This window comes from Neovison vison, chromosome 12, assembly GCF_020171115.1.
Source record: "Neovison vison isolate M4711 chromosome 12, ASM_NN_V1, whole genome shotgun sequence".
NCBI lineage: Eukaryota > Metazoa > Chordata > Mammalia > Carnivora > Mustelidae > Neogale > Neogale vison.
In genome coordinates this window covers 51,546,974-51,571,260 of record NC_058102.1, presented here as the reverse complement: position 1 = coordinate 51,571,260, position 24,287 = coordinate 51,546,974, and the positions used below count along the sequence as shown (strand labels likewise).

Sequence of the window (24,287 nt, the reverse complement as noted above, 5' to 3'; positions counted from 1 at the left end):
TTCATTATGCTTTTAATGGCACTATTCATATTGTTCCTTGAAACATCTTCCATTTCCTGTTTTTGTATTCCCAAGTCTTGCCCGTCTTCTAAAATGTTACTCCTGTGTCGCCTCCAGGAAGTGTTGTTGATTTCTGGCTGAAAGTAATTTCTTCCATGTGCATTTCTGAAATACTTGATTTGCACTTCACTTACTGTTTTTCTAGTTTATGCCTTGTATTACAGTGTTTCTGCTCTAGTTTGGTTTCTGTACTCATTATTCTTCTGAAATTACTCCTCTGCAGCACCACAAAACTTCCTTTGGCCAAATTCAAGAGTCATTTCTATAGCTTCATCTTTCTCAAGCTCTTAGAACTCTCAGACATTGCTGATTATTGCGTCTTTTTTTAGTTTTTTTTTGTTGTTGTTGTCACGAAATAATTCACACATAAAAGAATATGTTGAAGTATCTTACTTATATTTTGAAGTGTACCATCATCTTAAGGTACAGAATATTGACTTTGGAGCACTTCTCTGCCTTTACCTGATGGTTTCTCTCTCATTCCCTACTCCCAGATAACCATTATTCTGAATTGTGTGTTAATAGTTCTTTATTTTGCATTACAGTTTTACCACATATGTATGTGTCTCTAAATATTACATTGTTTGTTACTGCCTTTGACCTCTCTGAGTGAGTAGAATCAAATGTATACTTCAGTGACCTTTTTTGTTCAGCATTGTTATTGAGATTCATCTGTAGAGATGCAGGTCGCTTCCATTCATTGTCATGGCTGTATAGTATTCTTCATAAAATATACCACAATTTATCTATTCAAGTATCTATGAACATTGAGATCATTCTTAATTTTTTTACTGTTATAAATAAGGTAGCTATGAATATTCATTCATTCTTGAACATGTTTCCTGCTGTACACATTCAAGTTTCTCTAGGTCAGTGATACTCAAAACGTGTGGTTCTCTAGTCAGCAGCATCAGTATCAAATGGTAACTCGTTACTCCAAACAAATTATTGGACCCCACCCAGACTTACTCTTTCAGGGACTTTGGAGTTGGGGGCCTACTAATCTGTTTTCACAAATCCTCCAGGTGATCCTGATACACATTCAAGTTTGAGAACCATTGATATAAAGGTACCCCGTGTAAGATTAATTTGGATCTCCTGATTACAGTTTTTGGCTTCCGTATTTTTGAGGCATTTTCTTTCTCTTTTATTTTCTGTGATACTTCAGAAATTCTGATGAGGAATGGTTTGCACCTGGCCTAACATAGTAGACTCTAAAAAATAACAAAGAAAGCCTGTTGCATATATTCAAAGGCTAAACTCTCAAGGCTTTGGCAAATCCTTAACCTGAAACTTACTTTCTTTGATGATCAGTTAGCCTGCTTAAGGACATTCTGCTCAGCCTTTTTGCTGGCTGCCATCTAATCAATTTACCAAAAAGCTATATAAACAAGACATAACTGTTGCTAGATTGTACTTTGTTTTCTCACTTCTTTCTTATAGTGGTGGCGGGTCCCCCCCCCCTTTTTTTTTTAAGATTTTACTTATTTATTTGACAGAGAAAGCACAAGCAGGGGGAGTGGCAGGCAGAGGGAGAAGCAGACTCCCTGCTGAGCAGAGAGCCTGATGTGGGACTCGATCCCAGGACCCTGAGATCAAAACCTGAGCTGAAGGCAAACACTCAACTGACTGAGCCAACCAGGCGCCCCTGCTTTTTTTTCTTTTTTGGTCTTTTTTCTTTGATAGTTTTTTCATTGTCTACCTCATGTGACTAAATTTCCATGTAAGTAACTAAATATCTGAGTTACTCTTTAACACACCACAATCCCATCTTTCCTCCTGCATAATTTGTTACTCCTTTTCAGTGTCTTCTGCCAGGTCTTCCTCCTTTGCTCACTCTTAATATTGGAGTGCCCTGGGCCTTAGTCTGAGCTCCTCTGCTATCCTCTGTCTAGATGTTTTCTCTGGGTGATCTTACCCAGGCCTGATGAATGACTCTCAGATTTCTGTCTCAAGCTTGACTCCTACCCTAGGTCCAGATGTGTATGTTCACCTTGCTATTTGAGATCTCCATTTGGATGACTAAAAGATTTTCAAATTTTGTATACCAAAACAAAGCTCTGATTTTCATGCTGCTTTGCCTCCAAACCCATTCTTTTTCTAGTCTTTTCTGAGTAAATTATACAACAAATATTAGTTGCTGAAGCCAAAAATCTAGAAGTTATTCTTACTCTCTTTTCAATTCCTATGTTCAGTGAGTTAATAAGTCCTTTCAGCTCTTCCACATCCCTATCTGTTTATCTATCTGATATCCAATTTATCCATTGTCTTGACACCATCATTATGTCTTGCCTTAATTGCTGCAAAAGCCTAAGCTAGTCTCCTTGTTCCGTGCCCAGCTGTAATTCATTTTCCCTACAGGAATCAAAGTTGTCTTCAAAAACATGTATCGGGGCGCCTGGGTGGCTCAGTGGGTTAAAGCCTCTGCCTTCCGCTCAGGTCATGATCCCAGGGTCCTGGGATCGAGCCCCCATCGGGCTCTCTGCTCAGCGGGGAGCCTGCTTCCCCCCCTCTCTCTGCCTACTTGTGATATCTGTCTGTCAAATAAATAAATAAAATCTTAAAACAAAACAAAACAAAACAAAAACACGTATCAGACTAGGACATAACCGTCCCTAAAATATAATCCTCCAGTGATTCCCACTGCATTTAGAGGAATGTCCAAATTTCTTGTAATAGCCTTCAAGGCTCTATATGAACTGGCCTATGCTCTTTTCTCCAAATATTTCTCCTATCATGCTTCTTCTACTCTGGTGTACTTTTTATTCCCTATCCACTTTCCATCTAGGGCCTTCATACTCTTACTAGAATGCTGTTTCCCTGGACTTAGGTCTTCCCATGTGATGCCATCCAACTTATTTTTTATTCTGTTGCTCATGTTTTGGTGTCTAAAAGGATTGCTTAATCCAAGTTGACTTCCTTGTGTGTTTTATTCTAAGAAGTATTTATTTATTTATTTATATTTTTTTAAAAAGATTTTATTTATTTATTCATGAGAGACAGACAGAGGGGAGAAGCAGGGAGCCTGATGCAGGACTCTATCCTAGGACCCTGGGATCATGGCAGGAGCTGAAGCAGACGGTTAACCAACTGAGCCACCCAGGAACCCTGCTCTTATATTTAGACTGTGGTCTCTTTTGAGTTAAATTTTATATAGAGATTAGAATCTCTAATACAGTGTTGAATAGAAATGGCAAGGGCAGATGTCTTGTTCCTGATCTTAACAGAAGAGAATTTAGTCTTTCACCATTAAGTGTGATGTTAGCTGTGGGTATGTTGTATTTTCATTTACATTAATCTTCAAAATATTTTCTTGGGGTGCCTGGGTGGCTCAGTCAGTTAAGCATCTCTCTTTGGCTCAGGTCATGATCCCAGGGCCAGGATGATGGGATGGAGCTCCGCATTGGGCTCCCTGCTCAGGGGGGAGCCTGCTTCTCCTCTCCTTTTGCCTCTCCCCCTGCTTGTGCTCTCTCACACTCTCTGTCAAATAAATAAATAAAATCTTTTTTAAAATTTTCTTTATCATATTGAGAGAAGTTTCCTTCTATTTCTTGTTGTTTGTTTTTATCATGAAGGGCTGTTGGATTTTGCCAAGTGCTTTTTCTGTGTCTATTGCAATAATCATGTTGATTCTTGTCCTTTATTCTGTTGATAATGGGAACTGACTTCTAAATGCTAAACCAACCTTGCACTCAAGTCTGAGATCATGATCATGGTATATAATCCTTTTTATAGGTTGCTGGCTTGGATTGCTAGTATCTTTTTGAGAATTTTTGTGTCTGTATTTTTTTTCTTTTCAGTGTAACAGTATTCATTGTTTTTGCACCACACCCAGTGCTCCATGCAATCCGTTGGTTCCCCCAACCTCCCACCCCCCACCCCTTCAAAACCCTCAGATTGTTTTTCAGAGTCCATAGTCTCTCATGGTTCACCTCCCCCTCCAATTTCCCTCAACTCCCTTCTCCTCTCCATCTCCCCTTGTCCTCCATGCTATTTGTTATGCTCCACAAATAAGTTGTGTCTGTATCCTTAAGAGATATTTGGTCTCCAGTTTTCTTTTTTGTGAAGTCTTTGTCTGGTTTGGCATCACAGTTTTCTGATTTCAGAATGAGTTGGGAAGTAGTCCTTCCTATTTTTTTGGAAGCATTAGTGGAAAACCAGTAATTAATTATACTTTATTTTTTAAGTTTTCATTTAGATTCCAGTTAGTTAACATACAGTTATAATATTAGTTTCAGGTGTACATATAATGATTCAACAGTTCCACGAATCTCCTGGTATTCATCACAACAAGAGCCCTCCTTAATCTCCATCATCTATTTAACCCATCCCCCCATCCACCTCCCCTCTGGTAATCATCAGTTTGTTCTCTATAGTTAAGAGTCTGTTTCTTAGCACCCCTTTTCCCCCCCTTTGTTTGTTTTGTTTCTTAATTTCACAGTGGAGTGAAATCATACAGAATTTGCCTTTCTCTGACTGACTTCTTTCACTTAGCATTATACTCTCTGGCTCCATCCATGTCATTGCAAATAGAAAGATTTCATTATATTTTAAATGTTTGGTAGAATTCACCATTTATGTCATCAGGCCTGGGCCTCATAGGTCATTTTTTGATTACTAAATCAATGTTTTCACTTGTTATAGGTCTGTTCAAATTTTCCTTTTCTTCTGAGGTCAGTTTTGGTAGTTTGTGTCCTTCCAGGAATTTTCACCTTTCATTTATTACTTAATTTCTTAGTATATATGTAGTTTATAGCATTCCCTTATAATCATCTTTATTTCTGTAATTTAGTAGCAACACCTGTTCTTTACTGATTTTAATCATTTGAGTCTTCTCTCCTTTTTTCTTGGTCAGTCTAGCTACAAGTTTGCCAGTTTTGTTGATACTTTCAAAGAACCAACTTTTTTGTTGATGTCTATTTAATTTTCCTATTCTTCATGTCATTAATTTCTACCTTGGTCTATTATTTCCTTCCTTCTACTTGTTTTGGGTTTATTTTGCTTTTCTTTTTCCAGTGTAGTTTAGGTGGAAGTTCAGGTTATTGATTTGAGAGTTTTGTTGTTGTTGTTTGTTTTGTTTTTTAGTATGGGCATTTACAGGCATAAATTTTCTCCTAAGCACTGCTTTAGTTGCATCCCATAAGTTTTGGTATGTTGGGTCTTCATTTTCATTCATCTCAAAGTATTCTAATTTCCTTTTGCTTTCTTTTCTGATACTTGGTTATTTACAAATTCATTGTTTTACTTCCATGTATTTGTGAATGTCCCTTATTTCTTTCTGTTACTGATTTCTAATTTCATTCCATGTGATTGGATAACATATTTCGCTTGATTTCAGTCCTCTTGAATTTTTTTTTTTTTTTTTTAAGATTTTATTCATTCGCTTGGCAGAGATCACAGGCAGGCAGAGAGGCAGGCAGAGAGAGAGAGGAGGAAGCAGGCTTCCTGCTAAGCAGAGAGCCCGATGCGGGGCTCAATCCCAGGACCCTGGGATCATGACCCGAGACGAAGGCAGAGGCTTTAACCCACTGAGCCACCCAGGCACCCCTTGAATTTTTTTTTTTTAGAGACTTAGGTATTTTATAGAGAGTATGTGAGTGTGAGCAGGGGGAGTAGCAGAGGGAGAGAATCCTCAAGCAGGTTCCCCACTCGGTATAGAGCCCAATGTGGGCCTCAATCCCAGGACCCTGAGATCATGACCTGAGCCAAAATCAAGAGTTGGATGCTTAACCAACTGAGACATCCAGGTGCCACCCCCTGCCTTAAACTTCTTGAAGCTTATTTTATGGCCCAGTATTTGGTCTATCCTGAAGAATGTTCCATGTGAATTTGAGAAGAATATATATTCTGCTGCTAAAAACTAGGTCACCAGGCATCAACAGGTGAATATTTCTAATGGACTACCTAATTCTTCCTAAATTGGTAAAGAGGTTTAATGAATTCCAATAAAGATTTCAATAGATTTAAATTAATTTCTAGGGATTTTAAATGAATTTCTGTGATATCAGCTGGATGGATGAATAAGAAAGTAAATTTTTAAAATATGATTGAAAAGGAGAGACTGGCCCTATCAGATATTAAAAAAGTTATTGAGTGTAACCAATACCAGAAGGTCACTTAAATCCACTTAAATCAGAGACCGAATTTTCATAAATAGTTTTACTAAAACTTTGACTTGAAATTTTTTACTAAAATTATAAAAATAAACTTATTTTCTGTGTAACAAAGTTAACTTAAATATTTTAACTCTTAGAAATAATTTTTTGGTCTTTTTTCTTGATAAATTTATTAGAATCATGAAATGATAATTTTCATTTCATATTTGATTTCAATTGATTCATTTTACAAAAATATCCTAGACTTCATTTTTGTAAGGGTTTCTGTCTAATTAGATCATTCTTTAATAAAACTTCTTGTGTCATTGCCCTTTTGGCCTTAGCTTCTGCCCTTCAATAGCTAGCTAACTGGACTGACATGTTCTATAGCAATGTTCACGATTTAAATAGTTTTCCATCACGTTTATCAACCTCATGAAAGCCCTACGTATTTTGTGAGATTTGCTAGTTCAACTTTGTAATGGTTTTTCATTGCACAGCCTACAAGACATTGGGAAACACAGGCGTAAATGTAGATGATACTGTGAAGCAGAGAAAGATATTAGAGGAGGCCCAGACTTTTTCTAAGAGTATTTTATTATGTTATGATTCAACACCAAAAACAGATTACATGGCCAATAAATACTTGAATTATGAGGGCACTTTGGTATATAAGAATTCAGTGTAGGATAAAGGTGGCTTTTTTTTTTTTTTTAACTTTTAAGGTGACTTTAAATATGAGCAGGGAAAGTGGATCATTCTCTAAAAGTTAAAAAAAATTTAAGAGAAAAAGTTAGAGCCATAATGTAACTAATGCCAGGGCCTTTGGCTCCTGCAACTCTTTGTCTCCTTTGAAGAGACACAGACCCTTGGCTTGTAGTCACTTAGATCTTAATGACCAGATACTTCCACATCATGAGAGTCACTCAGTTTCCTTAAACTAACTTGGCTGAGAGAGGATATCTTTCACAAAGATTTCATATGTTCCAATAACACAACAAGTGTTGGGTTGTTTTCTTGAAGTTTAGTATCCACTCCTTATCTTGCCAAGGTCCAGGACAAAAGGGCAGGAGGATGGTTTCCTGATGCTTATTCTGTTTAGTCGTAGTTGGGCTTCTCTACATCATTACCAGCATCTGTTTTCTAGAACCCTAGCAACGTTGTCAGTGGAGAAGGGCATTTTATCAGAGGAACATAAGTAGCAGAGCTGTTCTGAAACAGACCTTCTCAAGTGGTATGCCACAAATTGGTTCCAGATGTGCTAATGTGCCCTTCCAGTGGTGGAGCTCAGGGCCTCCTTGACTCTGGCAATTGTTACATAGTCTCTCCATTGTAACTGTGCACCATACATAAGCAAATTGGATGTGTGGCAGGCCAAGATAAAATCTTGACAGTTCTTTAAGCCCATCTGCAGCGGGCGGTAGCGGGTCACATAACCCTGTGGCAGTGATATAACTGTGCACCGTATAATGATTTTCCTTTTCTTTCTGTGCCATGAATACAAGTTGGGGACCACTGTCCTCAACAATTAGCTGCAAACAATGGGAACATGAATAATATCATTATGCAAAGAGTCCTTTGGTTTAGGGAAGAAAATTGCAGATTGTAGTAGAGAATGGATGAGGGGGCAGGTTAGACTTTTCCCTGAATTTCTGAATTCACTCCAGTTCTATTTTCACATTAGACTGTATCACTAATTTACATTAGTATCAGCCTTTTGCAGTTTTAACCTGTTCTTAGTCCTTTACACATGCCCAAATAAATTCCAGGAAGAATAAAGAGTTGAGAAGTAGTCATAAAAAGGAAGAGGAAAACATTTGATACAGGGGTTAGAACGGACAGAAAGAAATCAGAAAATAATGCTCCCTGTACTTGTATTTGAACAAAAATGAGTATATCTAAAAATGAGTGTATCTAAAAAATCTAAGAACAAATTTAAAAAGAAGCAAATGGGAAGATATTAGTAGTAACAGTATATATGATTTTCAATAACATTCTACAAATAAAAATCATTTTAACCTAGAAGACAAACATCTCAATAGAAAATAGCCAAATGACATCAGGAGATGATTGACAAATGAAGAGCTGCAAATGACTGATAAATATATGAAACATTCAGCTGCAGATATAAATGCAGATTAACAACTGAGAAAGTTACATAAGAAATTTGACAGATTTTATTTTAGTTTAGGGGAAACAGGACACTTATATAAATGCTGGTATTTGTGTAAAGTGATGAGCATTTTTATAGGTCAGTTTGGTAATACATTTAAAAAATGTTTTAACCTTCATACCTTTTGATCTTACATTTTAATTTAGGAGTTTATTCTGAAGAAATCAGAAGTGACATGAAGAGATATGAAAATGATATTCACTACAGTTCTATACTGTGATACAAACGAGAAGCAATTAAATTCTACAAAAGTGAGAGTAATGGATTTTGGATTATCATATGATGGAATCATGGGCAATCAAAATAATGTCTTTGGAGAATAAGGTATGGAAAATATTGTCTGTGTGCTGCTTAAATTGGATGTACATTATTTAAATATACTATATGCCATCTAAGATACTCTTAATTGGAAGAGGGCTCATTTTCTCTGGCACTAAGGAAGAAAACAACAACAAAGATCTGAATTCTGACAGAAGATCCTGGCATAAAACTAGGCAGAGTCAGGATCAATGAGAACTAGACTTGTCTCTGGAAAGGGACAGCAAAGAAGCCAGTTGGTTTTCTTTCAGAGTGTGGTTCCAATTCCTACAATCAACCACCATGGGCCCAGAAAGCTTCAAGCAAAGAAAAAACATGGTGTTCACAGTTGGTAGTTGCTCAGGTAGAAGCAAACATAAGTCCCCTGGCAGAAACTGGACTTCATGCAGATAGACACAATTATTTTTCTTTGGAACTTGGTCAGTGATTTTTTTTTTTTTTTAAAGATCCCATTGATGCTAAAATGAATTTTGATATTAGAGTTGTTAGAAATTAAAAATTTTGTCTGGAGTGAAAGGAATATACTATATACATTCAGTTGGTGGGAACTATTCTGCAATTTAGCAGTGAAGTCTAATCTGTTGAATTACGTATGTATTATACAAAACTTCCATTAACATTTATTACATATATATATTTTTTATTAAGCAGGCTGCCTGCTGAGCAGAGAGCCTGATGTGGGGCTCAGTCCCAGGACTCTGAGATCATGACCTCAGCCGAGGCAGAGGCTTAACCCACTGAGCCACCCAGGTGCCCCTATTACATATATTTAAATGTTTACCTTAATTAGGATTCCCATAATTATTTCTAGTCTATTTTCTTAATTTGGTCTCCTCCATTAGTATATTTTGAATCATTACCAACCTTTGGCAGTGAAGCTCAGGCATTTTAGAGTTTTTATAATTTTAACATTTTGGAAAAGAGCTGTATTTATTTTAGCTACAGATTTGTGGGTTTTTACTGTTAGCAGGTGTATGAAGTCTTCCAAAACACTGGATCCCTGCACTGAGAGAGGAAAAAAGGAAGCGTGTTTAAGAGCACAGTCCCTGGAGTGAGAGCCATGCTCAAAATTCAGCGTTGACACATACTAATTGTATGACCTTAGGCAAGTTATTTAAGTAGTCTAAGACTCAGTTTCCTCATTTTTAAAACAATGGTAATTGTATGGTTGAGAGAATGGAATGAAATAATGTAAAATTCCCATCATATAATATCCTGGTTACCATTTCTAAATCAAGATCTGTGAGACAAACTGCTTGAAAATGAGATTTTTTTTTTTTAACATCCCTTTGCTTTTCTTCACTGTAGTCACTCTTAACAATGATCATGCATAAGACACACCTTTGAAAATGTATAATCTCTTCAGTGCTTTCCTTTTTAAATGATATATTCCCTATCCCAGCAAGTAGAAAAATGAGGTGCACTCCTGATTAGCATAACTTTGATGCAGAAAACAGAAAAGGAAAATTTATAGGCCAGTCTCATTGAACAAAAATGCAAAAGTCCCAAACAAACTAAAGTGTCCAGCAAACCAAATCCTGCAACACACAACTAAGAATTATACACCATGACCAAATTGGATGTATTCCAAGGAATGCAGGACTGGTTTAACATTAGAAAATCAATATAATTTGTCCCATTAACAGAATAAATGAAATAAATATGATCATCTCATTTAGATGCAGTAAACCATTTAACAAAATTCAACATCCATATTCCTTTTCATAAAAAAAGTAATTCTTAGCAAACTAGAAGGGAAATTCTTAAATCTCATAAAAAAGTATTTACCAAAAACCTAAAATAAACATATTAATAGTAAATTCTCTGGTATGTACCTGTCGGGTACAGTTTTGAAACCTAAGTTTTGACTTCTTTTATTTCTGAAACAGAAATGAAAGAAAAAGCTTTTTTGTTCTTCACTATTAACAATTTTTGTTCTTTTAAAACTAATGTATTCTCCCATTTTATCTTACTTTGAAATGATATAGTCTTTCGTGTCTCCTAAATTATTCATTTTATTGTTAGTTTTCCCCAACTATTGTGTCCCAGAATTCTTCCTTTGTATGCTCAGTGCTTCTGCTTTAAAAAGGCAGAAAATCTAAATGTAAATGTGTTTTTCTCAGTGTGAAAACATTGAGATTCAGATCTCAGCTATGACTGTTCTAGAATTATCATCAGAACTATGGTAGTGTTGGTCACTAGAGTTGTGTCAGCTCCTGACTGGAATGGATCAGTTGTATTTCACCAATGATTGTCTACAGTCAGTCCTGTATTATTAAAATGTTCCTTGCTGTGACACTAAACTGGTATAAGGCTGGTATAATCTTTTAATTATAGGAGTCTTAGAAGTTAATTTTATGCAGTATACATATGGTAACAGATTGGTTTACATCCTTGGAAGATCCCAGGAGCAACCGAGATGAGTGAAGAGCAGACAGTGACTGAGCAGGAGAGACTGCTTCTGTGAGCAGTCCTGTGGATTGATTCCTCTCCTTATATTCGAAGAACTAGCCACGAGCCTTGTATGTACACTCATTCTGTTATTCATCATTGTAAATTATACATAGTTCCACATTTAAATAAAGCCACATTTTCAAAATTACAATGTGTCATATCTCAATAATAGTCTAATTACATACAAAAGTACCATTTCCATTTTCCATTATGCTTTGATAACATGGAAAAAGTCAAAATCGCTTTTCTTGGTTTTCCTTAAGGGCAGCTGAATATACCTAAAATACTATTTCATTATAAGACAGAGCCTTATCATATTTGGAGATTGGTGGGATAAATATTGCCCATGTAACTGATAGATTTAGAGAAGTATGCTATTTTCATTATGTTCAGGAAAAAAAATAAGTACTTATAATATAGTAGTTCATATTCTAGTATTAGATTAGTACAAAAATTCCTGTTTGGCTGGAGTAATTTTTAAAGCTAGGTCTTAATGAATTTAGTTACTTCAGTTACCTAAGGTTTATAATCTGATTTTAAAATAACCAGTTTTCAAAGAATACAATAAAATATTCATAGTGCTAAAACTCTGGGGAGCTTAATTTAATCACGATGACTCAGGAGGAAAGTCAGAATCTTGCAGTGCCTCATTTCATAATGAACCTCACCTAATCTAGGGTAAAGTGAAAATTGTAGTTATTTGAATTTCCTATTGAATTATGTGTAAAAATACATATTTTGTAAAGGTCATGAAAGCTTTGTTATATATGCTCGCATGTATTTTCCTATTACCCTGTTTACCCCTCTTATGGGCATTATAGAAAAGAGAGTTTGAAACTTACTCTCCTTGATTAGAAAGCAGACATGAAAAATTACTCTGGTTACTCTAGACCTGAATTTCTCAAAGAAGGACATGTGGACCACCTCTTCTAGAATCATCTGGGGTACCTGTTAAAAATGCAGATTCCTGACTCCTTCACCAAGCCTGCTGAATCACTGTATCTGGAGAAGATCCCAGGATAGTAACAGGCTCTCCAGGTAACTCTGACAAAAGTTTGAGACTCGTTGCCAGAAGGCTTATGGATCTGAGCTCTCAACCTCGGGTAGGCAGCACCAAAATCATTCCTCCTGTGGATGTTGATACAGGAAAAAAGTGACAAAGATTGAAATGGGTGTGTTACTTCCCACAGAGTATGAGAACAGGAAATAATATGTTCTGCCGTCAGACCAAAGGAATTTTAGAGGCAAAGCTGGAAATAGTTCAGAGCTGTTTCATTCATATTTATAACATCATTGCTTACTTAAGGTTTAGATTTCCTGATGTGTTTTTCTTTATTGATATGAAGTAACCTAAAGTTACCTAAAGCTGAGCACCATTTGATTCATTTGGAAGATGTTTTTATTATTTTAATGTTTTGCTTTTACCCCAAGCACTATAGCAAATGTCTCTTTGGGGTTTCTTTCCCCTGAATATTTTGAGTTTTCAGAGCTTTGGTTGTGATATAATATGTATTTTCATTAATGTAAGCCAATTTTACTTGTAGTTCTAGTTGTAATTGTTACTACTGGGAGCAGAATATAGAAGAAACTTTTCTTTAGAGGGAATATTTTTTTTCATTTTGTGCCACTGTGGGAAGATAAATGGATGATAGTTTTATTTGGTCCATTTGTTTTTCCTATGAGAGTTGAAACATGCACAGATTCACCACCTCTCTCCCTACCCCTTTAACAATACCCTTTCCATCCTCCCACCCCCATCTGAAGGGTCAGTCAATAGTGTTTATTAAGCACTCATTACACTATAGGAAGTTGCAAAAGAAGACTCTGCTCTCCTTTCCTGTATTCTGTTACTGCTGAGAATTCAGTCTGTATCCAAGTCTTGCTCCATAGCTCAATATCCACTTTTGCCCAGGGGCAGCTTTCACTAAGCCACAGGTCAATCATGAAGACTGGCCTTAGTTTTTCATCCACCTGTCTTCTCCAAAATGCTCCTCAGCCTCGTGTACTGCAGGCCTTCTGGTTTTACTGTGGGCTGTTTTTAAAAATTTTTTTAAAGATTTTATTTACTTATTTGATATATACAGAGTGAGAGCACAAACAGGGGGAGTGGCAGGGGGAGAGCGGCAGGCAGGGAGAGGGAGAAACAATGTGGGTCTGGATCCCAGGGGCCGGGGACCATGACCTGAGTTAAAGGCAGACGCTTAACCAGCTGAGCCACCCAGGCGCCCCAAGATCTGTTCTTGAAATACTGTTGATCATCAGTTCTGAATCCTAGTCTGCCCCTCTGTTTACAAGAGGAATGGGTTGAAACCGTACTACTTTCTCCTTACTATCTTGACATTTTAGCCTCCACAAACAAGACACCAGCACCTGGAGAAGATAATTTCAGACAGAATCACAAAAGTAGGAAAGATACCTGTTAAAGCTTTCCAGCACTACTTTGGGTTTTTAGTTGCATCACCCAGGGGATAAGACCTTAAGGGCTGGAAGCTTTTAGACCGAGAAAGCACCTTCCTGAATGCTCCTGCCTGTTCTGCTTTCAGGTTTGTATTACCACCTCAGAAAGATTTCCTTCTTTGAATCTCTCAAGTGCCTCTAATCCTTCACTGAAAGGGACGTTCTTGTCTGAGCCCATCTTCCTTCCTGCTGATACCATACACTGCAGCCAAGGAAGGCCACGGATTTGGGCTGTGTAGAGAAGAAACTACCTGCCTAGTTTCACATGTGTCTGTGCATGTGTGTGCACGTATGTAGAAGGGGGTGATGGACAAGCTGACTATGGGTCCTCCAACTCATGTTTTGTTTTTTTATTTTTTAAGATTTTATTTTTTGAGAGGAGAAAGAGCGAGAGAGCACAAGCGTGAGCAGGAGGGAGGGGCAGGCAGAGGGAGAAGCAGGGAGAAGCAGGGAGCCTGATGTGGGACTCAATCCCAGCTACACACGGTTTCATGCAGATCAGACAGGACCATATAAAACCCATATATTGAGAATAGGATATAGCCACAATATTAGTAAGGTTTATGCCCTGGCGGGAAAATAAATAGGTCTGTAAAGAACTATTTAACGTCTTTATGGGTCTCTTCAGGAGCCACCAAAGAACTGGACTAGATCTAAATGACTTTTTCTCCAATTCACAGTGGTCACGTTGCACACATTTGTTTCAGAATCTGCCTCAAAGAAATAAGAGGTTGAAGGGAGGAATAAGTTCACCAGTTTTTTCTCTAGGGTTGCCAGATTTAGCACATAAAAGTATAGAATGTCCAGTTACACTGAGTTTCAGATAAATTATGAATAATGCTCCATGAAATATTTAGGACATACTAAAAATTATTTGGTGTTCAGATTTATCTGCGTATCCTGAGTTTTATCTGGCAACTCCTATCATACTGCCACTACTTAAGAGTAGGGACTCTACCTCAAATTTGGGTATCTGCACCTGCCTGGGTGGCCTTCCCAACGCTACTCTTCTGATTTACTCCCACTGCCTACCACACACTAAGTTTTTTCAAAAGAATTTCATTAAGTTTCTCTTCCATACAAGAAATTATGCTCCAAAGGGATTTTCAGTGTGCAACTGTATATTAAATTTGTGTGTATGTCTGTTATACATTTTCCTTGGGGAACTTTTTCTTTTATCAGAATCTCAAAGAGCCATCTTCAAGCTATGTAAAGAACTGTGGTTTATACAAAGAAACAAAAGTGGGTGAATTTAGAAAAATGCACCTTGCCTCAATCCTGACTTTTCCTCTAGACATCAGTAGTTTGAAAGCTCCTCATATCATTTGACTTCCACCAACATCTTACAGAATAGGAAGGACAGATTGTTTCTTAAAAATTACTGCTTACATTTCAAAGGTGGGGTCACTAAATCCCAGACATGTGAATTAGAAAGTCATACACAACTATTACTTGGCACAGGCAGAGTTGAATAGAAATCTGTCAAGTGCAAGTTTATTTTTCTCTCTACTTATATAGACCACCAACTTAATAAAATCAATTTTGGCACAATACTTTAAGCTACAGCTTGAAAACTGTATATATTTGAACCTCAGAAAGGTTTATATCTCTGAAGAGATTGTTCTTATGTCCTTCCATCTGGTGGACCTTGTCACTTAGCTGTCAGTTACAAACCACAACTCTTGGATGTTTGGCCATTTGACCTATAGGGATGGCTTTTCAATGTGGTCACGTGCCGGAATACACCCATATTCCATTGCTGCTATTCTCAAATATTTAGAGACTACTAAGGTGTTTCACTGTCAGTTTATAAGTCCTTATAGTAATAAAAATCATTAATATTTTATGCTTACTCATTTGAAAGCATAAAAGGTATAATAGTGTGGCTATTCATCTATTCTGTTTGGTTCTAAATTTTGTCTTTTTCCACAAATCAAGTGTGTTCTAAAAAAAAAAATAGAGCTTCATTTGCCTCTCGGGCTTCCATATTTTTCCTCCAACCTCTTTAGTCTGTCTTTTTTTTTTCTTTTTAAAAATCATTTTATCTTATTTTTTTCATCATGATAAGTGCATTCTTTAATCCTCATCCCTTATGTCCCCTATCTCACCCTCCCTCTGTTAACCATCAGTTTGTTCTCTGTTATTTAAATGTTTCTTTGTCTTTTCTTCCTTTGCTTGTTTTTTTTTGTTTCTTAAATTCTACATATGAGTGAATATTATATTCACTCATATATTCACAAATATTATCATATTTGCCTTTCTCTGGCATATTTCACTTGGCATAATACACTCTAGCCCCATCCGTGTCATTGCAAACAGCAAGAGAGCCATATAATACTCTATTCTATACACGCACCATCATCTTTGTTTCATCGATGGATACCCGGGCTGCTTCTATAGTTTGGCTATTGTAAATAATGCTGCAATAAGCGGGTGCATGTATCCCTTCAAATTAATGTTTTTGTATTTTGGGGGTAAATACTCAGTAGTGTGGTTCCTGGGTTATAGGATAGTTCTGTTTTTAATTTTTTGAGGAAGCTGCATACTGTTTTACACAGTGGTTGCACCAGTTTGCATTCCCACCAACAGTGCCCTTGCTGACCATTGTTTTTTTGTTTTTTTTTTTAAATCAACCTATGGATATCTTGTGATTTATATACATTTCTATGCTATCTGTAACCCAGTCATTCCATGTGTGTGAATTTCATATTTAGTTGTCTGGATGAAATTATCTTATGTGTCTAAAAGCCATTTCAAACTTAATGTGGAAAACTGAGCTGCTAATAAACTATCCCACCACCCACTTCCACGTCATCCCTATCTTTCTTATGAAATGGCCATTCTGTAATGCTCAGGAAGGAGGGGGGAAAGGAAAAGGAAAAAAGCATAGAGATGTTCTTAACTTTCTTTCAAACCCTCCAATTGGTATGTCAGCAAATCTTGGGGGCCCTTCTTTCCAAATACATCTTCAGTTTGATCCCTTTTCGTCATCTCCACTGCTTCCCTACCCCAAGTCACAGTTACCTCTCACCTGGATTACTTCATGAACCTTCTGACTGGTTTCCCCTTCTGTCTCTGCACTCCTTAAAAGAACAGCCAAAGAAAGTTCTCTGTGAAGATATAAATCAGATCATGTTGCTTCTGTGTAAAGCCTATTATAGCCTCCCATCTCACTACAAAGAAAGCCAAAACCCTTATAAATGACCCATAAGACCCTACATGATTGCCTCTTGGGCCACAACCTTTGATGCTCCCTCCACAGCCCCCTTTCTCCCTCTTCTCCCCATGGCAGCCTCCTGGATGGTCCTCCTGCAGGGCAGTTCTACCTCTGCTTTGGGTGTTTCCTCTTTGCTTGCTGTTCCTCTTCTCTCAGACACCAGCATGGCTTCCTTCTTTTTTGTATGTCTTTAATGTTACTTTCCCGACGCTTTTAGCAACCTTCCCTGCCTTATTTCTCTTGTTAGCAGTTAACACTTTAATATACTAAGTATCTTGCCAGTTTACCTTATTGTCTCTCCAGCTCATAGTAAGCATTAAGTAAATATTTGTAAAATGAATGAATGCAAAGATGATTTTCCTGTGTTGAAGATATTTTAAAAATTTCATCACATATTTTGATGGCAAATCTAAAAGTGGTTTTCACAAAGTAGTTTGACTAATGGTAGGTGTAGCCTGCTAATGTGATTCCTTTGAGGAAGTGAAGACTTAAAAACATATTTGAAAACATTTACTATTACTAAACCTGGGTATAAATATAAAAAAGTTTTTGAAGAAAACATGTGTTGAAAGAATTAACTAAATCTCAACAGACTTCCTTAAGAGGTAATTATTAATACAAATGTAGGACTCTGAGCTGTGAAGAGAAACCATGAGTCATTTCAGACAGGAAGTCATATTAGATAAAGCTTAAAGGCAAAGAGTGACTCTGGTGATTGAAAGTTGGTAAGTGATGATAAAGGTTAATAATATTAGTATTATATTAATATTTATTAAGGACTTATACCATTAGCTTTCGTGTGACTAAGCGCTAAGCATCATGATGGTAGATATCTTTATTTTTTCATTCTATGAAGAGGAAAGAATATCAAAGCTTGGAGTAGTTAAGTAACTTGCCTATTGTCCCATTAGCTTTAATGATGGAAGCCATCCTTGAATTTAGATCTGTCTGAGGCCAAAGCCCAGGTCCCTGGCCAGTGAGTGGAACTGTTTGATTTGGAGATTAATGGCAGTTCACAGGGTGAAATTTAGGCGGAAGTAAACTACTACAGAAAATCCTCTAGGGAGGCACAATTTTGGAGAGTAACATGGTATTTCCCAGAAGGCCCAACACAGCCAGGGTTTCCTGTGCCTCTGGATCACATTGAAGCTGCTTTGGCTGAACAACACATAAAGGATGTAGTTTGTGGTTAGGGACAAATTATGTGAAAAATACATACCTTTAAACACTGCATGCACACACTGTGGGACTAAATGTTCTCCATATAAGAAACACTGAAAGATGGAGTGAAAGAGTAGAATCAAGTTCACTACCAGAATCTTCCTTACAACTTAAAATGTTCATTCTTTTTTTTTTCTTAGATTTATTTATTTTAGGGGGAATGTGCACATGCATGGGGGCAGGAGGAGAGGGAGAGAATCTTCAAGCAGACCCCCACGCTGAGCAGGGATGGGGACATGGGGCTCTATCCCATGACCCATGAGATCATGACCTGAGCTGAAACCAAGAGTCAGACGCTTAACCATCTGAACCACCCAGGTGCCTCAAAACGTTCCATCTTACCCCTTCCCCTTCTCTTTCATTTTGTGTATATAGTTGATGTTGCATGTGCTGCTTTATGTGGCACAATCTTGCTAAGAGTCAAGCAGCTTTGCTGGTCTGGGGAGGATTATTTAATTCTCTAAAATACTGAAAATCTTATTAAATATCTGTTGCTTGTTGTAGCATATCTATATATCCAAAGCTGGTAGAATCAGGCAGCACATCAATCATGGAAATACATCAGATCTCTCTCTAGAACTAATCAACAAAAGGGATGGCATCAACTATGTAAAATAAAAGAATGCTATTTGAGATGAAGCAAAATTATTTTACCATGAAAAGATGGAAAATGCTCAATTTAATTCAGTCTTCATCTTTGTTTAGGGGTCCCACTTCATTACCTGGTATAGAGTCCTTGTCCTTTCAGTACGTCTGATGACTGGGGACTGGAAGGGTGTCATGAAAGTGGAAATTCTTTTTCAGAATCCGGGAGAAAATTTCAGGGGTCTCCCTTAGTCAGCATTGACTCTGTGTCCCTCATGTTGTTGAGAATAGTTCTCCTCAACCTTACTCCCACCCCAGCACACCAAGGCAAGGGGCATGCTTCCACCAGTATAAAAGTGTTCTCAGCACGGGTGGGTCACACCATTCTATTTCCTGGGAGAGAAAAGCAAAATCTGGGGAGTCTGGATTGAGTATAGTTTGAAAAGCTTTTTCCTGGAGAGTCTATTACATCCTCCTATGAGGTAATTCCCTTACTCTCTGATCAATCATTATTGGTTTAAAACAATGGCACCTGATAAATACTTATTGAATTTAAGTACTAATTTAGGGTTTCTCACTCTGACTGGAGGATTTTGAGTACTGTCTTCTCCTAACCTGTCCATTCCCCTGTTTGCTGTTGTTGGCGTCCACCCGAGATGTTCCTTGGGGTATGTGGAATGGAAACTGGCTCAAAGCTTTGTGTAGTGGCTGAGAGGATCTTATTGAAGAGTGAGCACAGTATGTGGAGGGATTACTGCTTGAAAGCCTGTCCTGCTTACAGACTCCTTTCAAAAGAGGTTGCCCCAACCACAACCCCCTAAGAAGTAGCAATGCAGTCTGTTTCTTCAGCAGTGGTGCTGTGTGGCACAGCATGTTAGCCTTCCATCTGAGTCACAGTTGGAGTAGGAGAGGACACCTGACTCAGAGGTAGCCAATCGGTCGGCTGCCCAGTGGCTTCTGAGATTGCTTCAAGGAAGAACTTTCCCCAAAAACGACAATGGTGATAGAATCAGACTCTCCCCTCTGGGGAGATTATTTGATTATGAACTATAGACATAACTGGCAGCAAGAGGAAAGAGTTATAGTTGTGCAACTTGAATTATGGCTGTGTTCTGAAGACGTTTTATGAAGAGCTGGGGCAGTGGTATGCTGGGGCTGGCTTTCTCAGGCCCAACAGCTGGTTACATACATCTCTGCCCCACTCTGCCTCAGGCTGGCAGGAGTACTGACACCACATCAACTGGTTTTTGTTATAATTGAGGTCTCCCTCCTCCTGATCTGGTTGTTAAAAATTTACCAGCACACCACTGGCTAAGGGAAGGGATGGGTTATGGGGAGCAGGCAAGCAGTTACCTCTTCTGGGTCCTTTGTCTTAAAAACAAACAATGTTTAAGGTAATATGTTAACATGATTGGTTTTAAGATTATATTAAAAAAGATGTTAGAGAAAATGTTGTGAAATATATGATTTAAATATCAGTGGTTAAATTACAAAGCTCACAGGAATGTGGTCAGAGGGTAGTACCTTTCCTGTTCCTGGTGCTTATCAAAGGCAAAGCCTCCACCTCCCAGGCTCACAGAGGATGACCCGACAAGCCGGTTAAGTCTCTGGTCTTATTTCCACACGTATTCTTTACCCCTTATTACCTGAGGTAACTTGAGTGCACACCAGTTACTTAAAACCACAAGAGCCCAGTGAATACTGGGCATTTGGAAAATAGCACAAATTCATACAGCAAAAAGAGTATATAGAATTTTGGAATGAGCTTTGAATTCAAATACTCCTTCACCCCTTCCTGGTAACATAATTTATCTATGCCACATTCTCCTTAGTTGTAAAATACGGATAAAGGATAATAAGCTCAGAGATATTTGTAAGGATTAAATGAAGTACCCTGGGTAAAACATCTAGCTCAGTGTCTGGCACTTGTTACACACTCAAGTAACTTCAACTCTTTGCTCCTCTCTTTAACATACTTATTGAACTTTGAAGACAGTTGAGGGATGGGGCACCTGGGTGGCTAGGTCGGTTGAAGGGCCCACTCTTGGTTTCAGCTGTGGTTGTGATCTCAGGCTCATGGGAACGATGGGGAATGCCCTTGGGCTCCATGCTCAGTGCAGAGTCCACTTGTTCCTCTCCCTCTGCTCCTCTCCCGCCTGCCCCTCTCAAATAAATAGAATCTTAAAAATCAAAAATAAATCAAAACCAGCTGCTAGTTTTGCTGTCAAGTCAGTAGAATTGGTATAATCACTTAACTCTCCACTTATATTAATATGAATTAGGTTGTAAGATAATGCTTTGTTTAAAATTTTATGTTTCTGCATAAAATATGTTTATGCAACTTATAACAATTTTAAATATTACTATAATTATTACAATCCTTTGGAACAAGCTTTTCTCTGCACTTAGCTCAGAGCAGCTGTATAGCAGTCCACAAATTACTGTCTTCATTTCCTTTTTTTTTTTAAGATTTTATTTATTTAAAAAAGAAAAAAAAAAGATTTTATTTATTTATTTGACAGAGAGAGAGATCACAAGTAGGTAGGGAGACAGGCAGAGAGAGAGGGGGGAAGCAGGATACCTGCTGAGCACAGAGCCCGATGTGGGGCTCGATCCCAGGACCCCGACATCATGACCTGAGCTGAAGGCAGAGGCCCAACCCACTAAGCCACCCAGGCACCCCTCCTTTTGTTTTTAAACAACCTGTTAGACTATGGGCAAAGAACAACGTTAGTTGTAAGGGAATTAAGGAAAACAGATGCTTGGGTCCCTGGGTAGCTCAGTCAGTTGAGCGTCCAGCTCTTGGTTTCACCTCAGGTCAGGATCTCAGGGTCCTGGGATAGAGCCCTGCATTGGGCTCCATGCTTAGCAGCGAGTCTGCTTGAGGTTCTCTCTCTCTCTCCCTCTGTCCCTCCCCCTGACTTGAGTGCGCTCTTTCTTTCAAATGAAAATAAATCTTAAAAAAAAAAAAAAAAAAGATAAACAGATGCTTATGTAATACCCAGTTAAATATACAAAAAAGAGAAAAGGGAGTGAATACTCAATTGTTTTCCTGAGTATTCCCCTCCTACCGCCCAGCTTCGATGTACCTAAATTGAATAATACCATGTGTCTTAAATCCCTTATTTTTTATTTTATTTTATTTATTTGACAGAGAGAGAGAGAGAGCACAAGTAGGCAGAGAGAGAGAGAGGGAAGCAGACTCCCCGCTGAGCAGAGAGCCCGATGCGGGGCTCGATCCCAACACCCTGAGATCATGACCTGAGCCAAAGGCAGAGGCTTAACCCACTGAGCCACCCAGGCGCCCCACTGTATTACAGTTTATTTACCCTTAGCTACTTAGGTCATCTGACCTTAGCCTCATTACCACTGCTAGTATATTAAGGATAAAATCTGCCCATTTGCCAGGAGTAATTCATGGGATGTGGTGTTACTCAGTACCAGATGATTTAAGGGGAGCTACTTGGAATTGGAATGGCTTTTGGCAAATGGGCCTTAATAATTTGCTAGAATTAAATTTGTTTTGAAGTTTCTGCTTTTCAAATCAGCATTTTCAGACAAGCAGTGTGATGTACAAATTACCGCACTTTAGTTCACACTAGAATAATCCACACTCTAAATCTGTTTGGCATTTACCCCTTAAGAATTTTGCATCAATAAATTATTTTTGTAGCATCTTAAAATGTTCCTAAGTAATTCTATATAACATCTTGCATCTGCAGGGCCTGTCGTGCCAGTGTGAATAAAAATAATAAATTATAGTAATTAAGATATAATTAGGTTGTCTTGAAAAGCTAAGGGTCATTTGGACTTGATTACCGGAGGAGTTATCAGTGCCAAAGAAAAGGCAGGGGACTAGTGGCTTGGGCCTGTAATTAAACATCTGGGACTGACAATTTGGCCATCGGAGGTAGCACCTTTTGAATAAATTTCAATACTGCCTCTTAGACAAGCTACAACAAATACAAAAACCAGTGTAAGGGTAAGAAGAGAGGTTGGTGGTGGAAAGGACAACCCGTCTCAACATTTAACTATTATGAAAACTGTTGTCACGAAGCCTGCCTTCACTCCATAGAAAGGCTCCCTTGGAATGCAGGAGGGTGCTTTCGTGTCTTATAATGCCTATTTGTTGTTTATCAGACGGCTCACCTGAAGGCAGAACTGGCAGTGCCGCTGCAGCTTCACCCTCCAGAAGTACTTGCCAGATCTTTTTATGCTCTCATGACCAAAGCTCTCCAGTGATCGGGGGCACAGCGGGCGTCTCCTCAAGCTCCTTAGGCATCTTCCCTCGCGTCCTCCGCTCGCTGTCTGTGGTGGTTTCTCTCTTCTCCACCCTGCTCAGGGGTCTCAGGTGGGACCTGGGTGGGATGCTAGGCTCTGCCCTTGGGCCTCCACCCCGGAGAGGGATGCTCCCTGACGGAGAGAGTCCACCTTTTGCTTGCGCTCGCGGCCGGCAGCACCGCGGCGGCTGTGGAGGAGGAGGATTTGGAGGAGGAGGGAGTTGGCGGCCGCTGAGGCCGGGCAGCCGGCCCCGTCCGCGGCGGGCGCGCTCCGCGGTCCTCCCTCGCTCGTCTCCCATGCTCATATTTGGACTCGGCTGCCCGTGCCCAGGAATTTCCCGTCATGCCTCCCGCCGCCCCGTCCGTCGCCCGGAGCCTGGGAGGGAGGGAGTGAGGGAGGCTCGGACGGCGGCGGCGACGGCGGCGGCGGCGGCGGCTCCCTGGCTCTTCCATGAGCCCGCGGCGGACCCTCCCGCGCCCCCTCTCGCTCTGCCTCTGCCTCTGGCTGGCCACGGCCGTGGCGCGGGGAGCCGCGCAGTCAGGTAAGTTTGGGCTCCCTCTCCCCCTCGGCTCCCCTCTCCCACCCCAACCCTGCCGAGTTTAAGTGTGACCCAGACCCCGGATCCCCTCCGAGCGCCGGCTGCGCCCCCTTCAGCCTCCGGCGGGGACGCCCCCTGTCTTGGGCCGGGGAGGGGCGCTGAAGGGGAGCGCCCCGCGCGTGCTTTGGGGGGGGCGCGGATGGAAGGAGGTCAGGCTGGTTTCGCCCCCGCCTACGGGAGGCGTCTGGCCGCCTCGCTGACACCTTATCCCGTCCCCGGAGCGAACCTGAGCCGGAGCGACGCTCTCGCCCGACGCGGGCCCTCGGGGAGGGGCTTGGCGGGGCAGCCCGCAGGAGGCACGGGAGGGGGGCCGCGCGGGCTTCGGGAAGGCGCGGGACGAGCCGCAGGGGCTCCCACCGAAGTGCCAGCTCGGATAACGGGCCGGGGTGCGTGGGAATGCGCAGGTCAGGCCCGCGCTCCGGCCGCGCGTCCGGAGGGGCGTGGGGCGCCGGCGGAGCTGGGGGCGGCGAGCGGGGAGCACCCAGAGGCGCACGGTCCCCCGCCCGCCGCGTCGCCCGCGCCGGGGGCTCTGGCTCCCGCTCCCCGCGGGCCCCGCCGGTATTTAATAGGCCCAAACCGAACAAAACCCTGAGTTTGCCAGGTACCAGTTTTGTTTTGTTTTTGAGCGGAAAAAAGCATCCGAGTGTGTTTTTTAAGTTTTACACTGGACTATTTAAAGTCAAACTCTGTGAACGAAAGGTGCCATTCCTGCCTTCCTTGGTTTAGGACTATAATTAGGGTAATTCTGAAGTCTTAAGAGGATGATTTTTAATCATGTGGAAAGTATCAGTGAGGATTTTTTTCCCCTAAGGTTGTAAAAGGTAATTA

At 39.8% G+C, this 24,287-nt stretch overlaps 2 protein-coding genes and 1 long non-coding RNA gene across 6 annotated transcripts in view; 2 read left to right on the top strand and 1 right to left on the bottom strand.

Annotated features, from left to right (window-relative positions):
- LEMD3 (LEM domain containing 3) overlaps positions 1-11,248 on the top strand; it is a 77,684-nt gene extending 66,436 nt beyond the window's left edge. The window contains exons 14-15 of one of the 2 annotated variants that reach the window (XR_006381385.1): positions 8,475-8,652; positions 9,617-11,248. The gene's annotated coding sequence lies outside the window, so the exon portion shown is untranslated. Of the gene's footprint in view, positions 1-8,474; positions 8,653-9,613 lie in introns of both variants that reach the window. The other variant, XR_006381384.1, reaches the window with a different exon arrangement.
- LOC122892179 lies at positions 6,387-23,039 on the bottom strand. Of its 2 annotated transcripts, XR_006381386.1 has the most exons (4): positions 22,730-23,039; positions 16,589-16,667; positions 12,049-12,228; positions 6,387-7,687 (listed from the first exon to the last, which is right to left on the bottom strand). It is a non-coding gene; the product is annotated as an uncharacterized LOC122892179 (long non-coding RNA). The 2 variants fall into 2 exon arrangements; XR_006381387.1 differs by lacking the exon at positions 6,387-7,687 and having other exon boundaries at positions 11,516-12,228.
- A 238-nt stretch (positions 23,040-23,277) lies between these two features.
- MSRB3 (methionine sulfoxide reductase B3) overlaps positions 23,278-24,287 on the top strand; it is a 162,813-nt gene continuing 161,803 nt past the window's right edge. Inside the window, exon 1 of one of the 2 annotated variants that reach the window (XM_044226769.1) lies at positions 23,278-23,402. In XM_044226769.1, coding sequence (XP_044082704.1) covers positions 23,312-23,402 — 91 coding nt within the window. In that variant the 5' untranslated portion in view covers positions 23,278-23,311. The remainder of the gene's footprint in view (positions 23,403-24,287) is intronic. The other variant, XM_044226770.1, reaches the window with a different exon arrangement.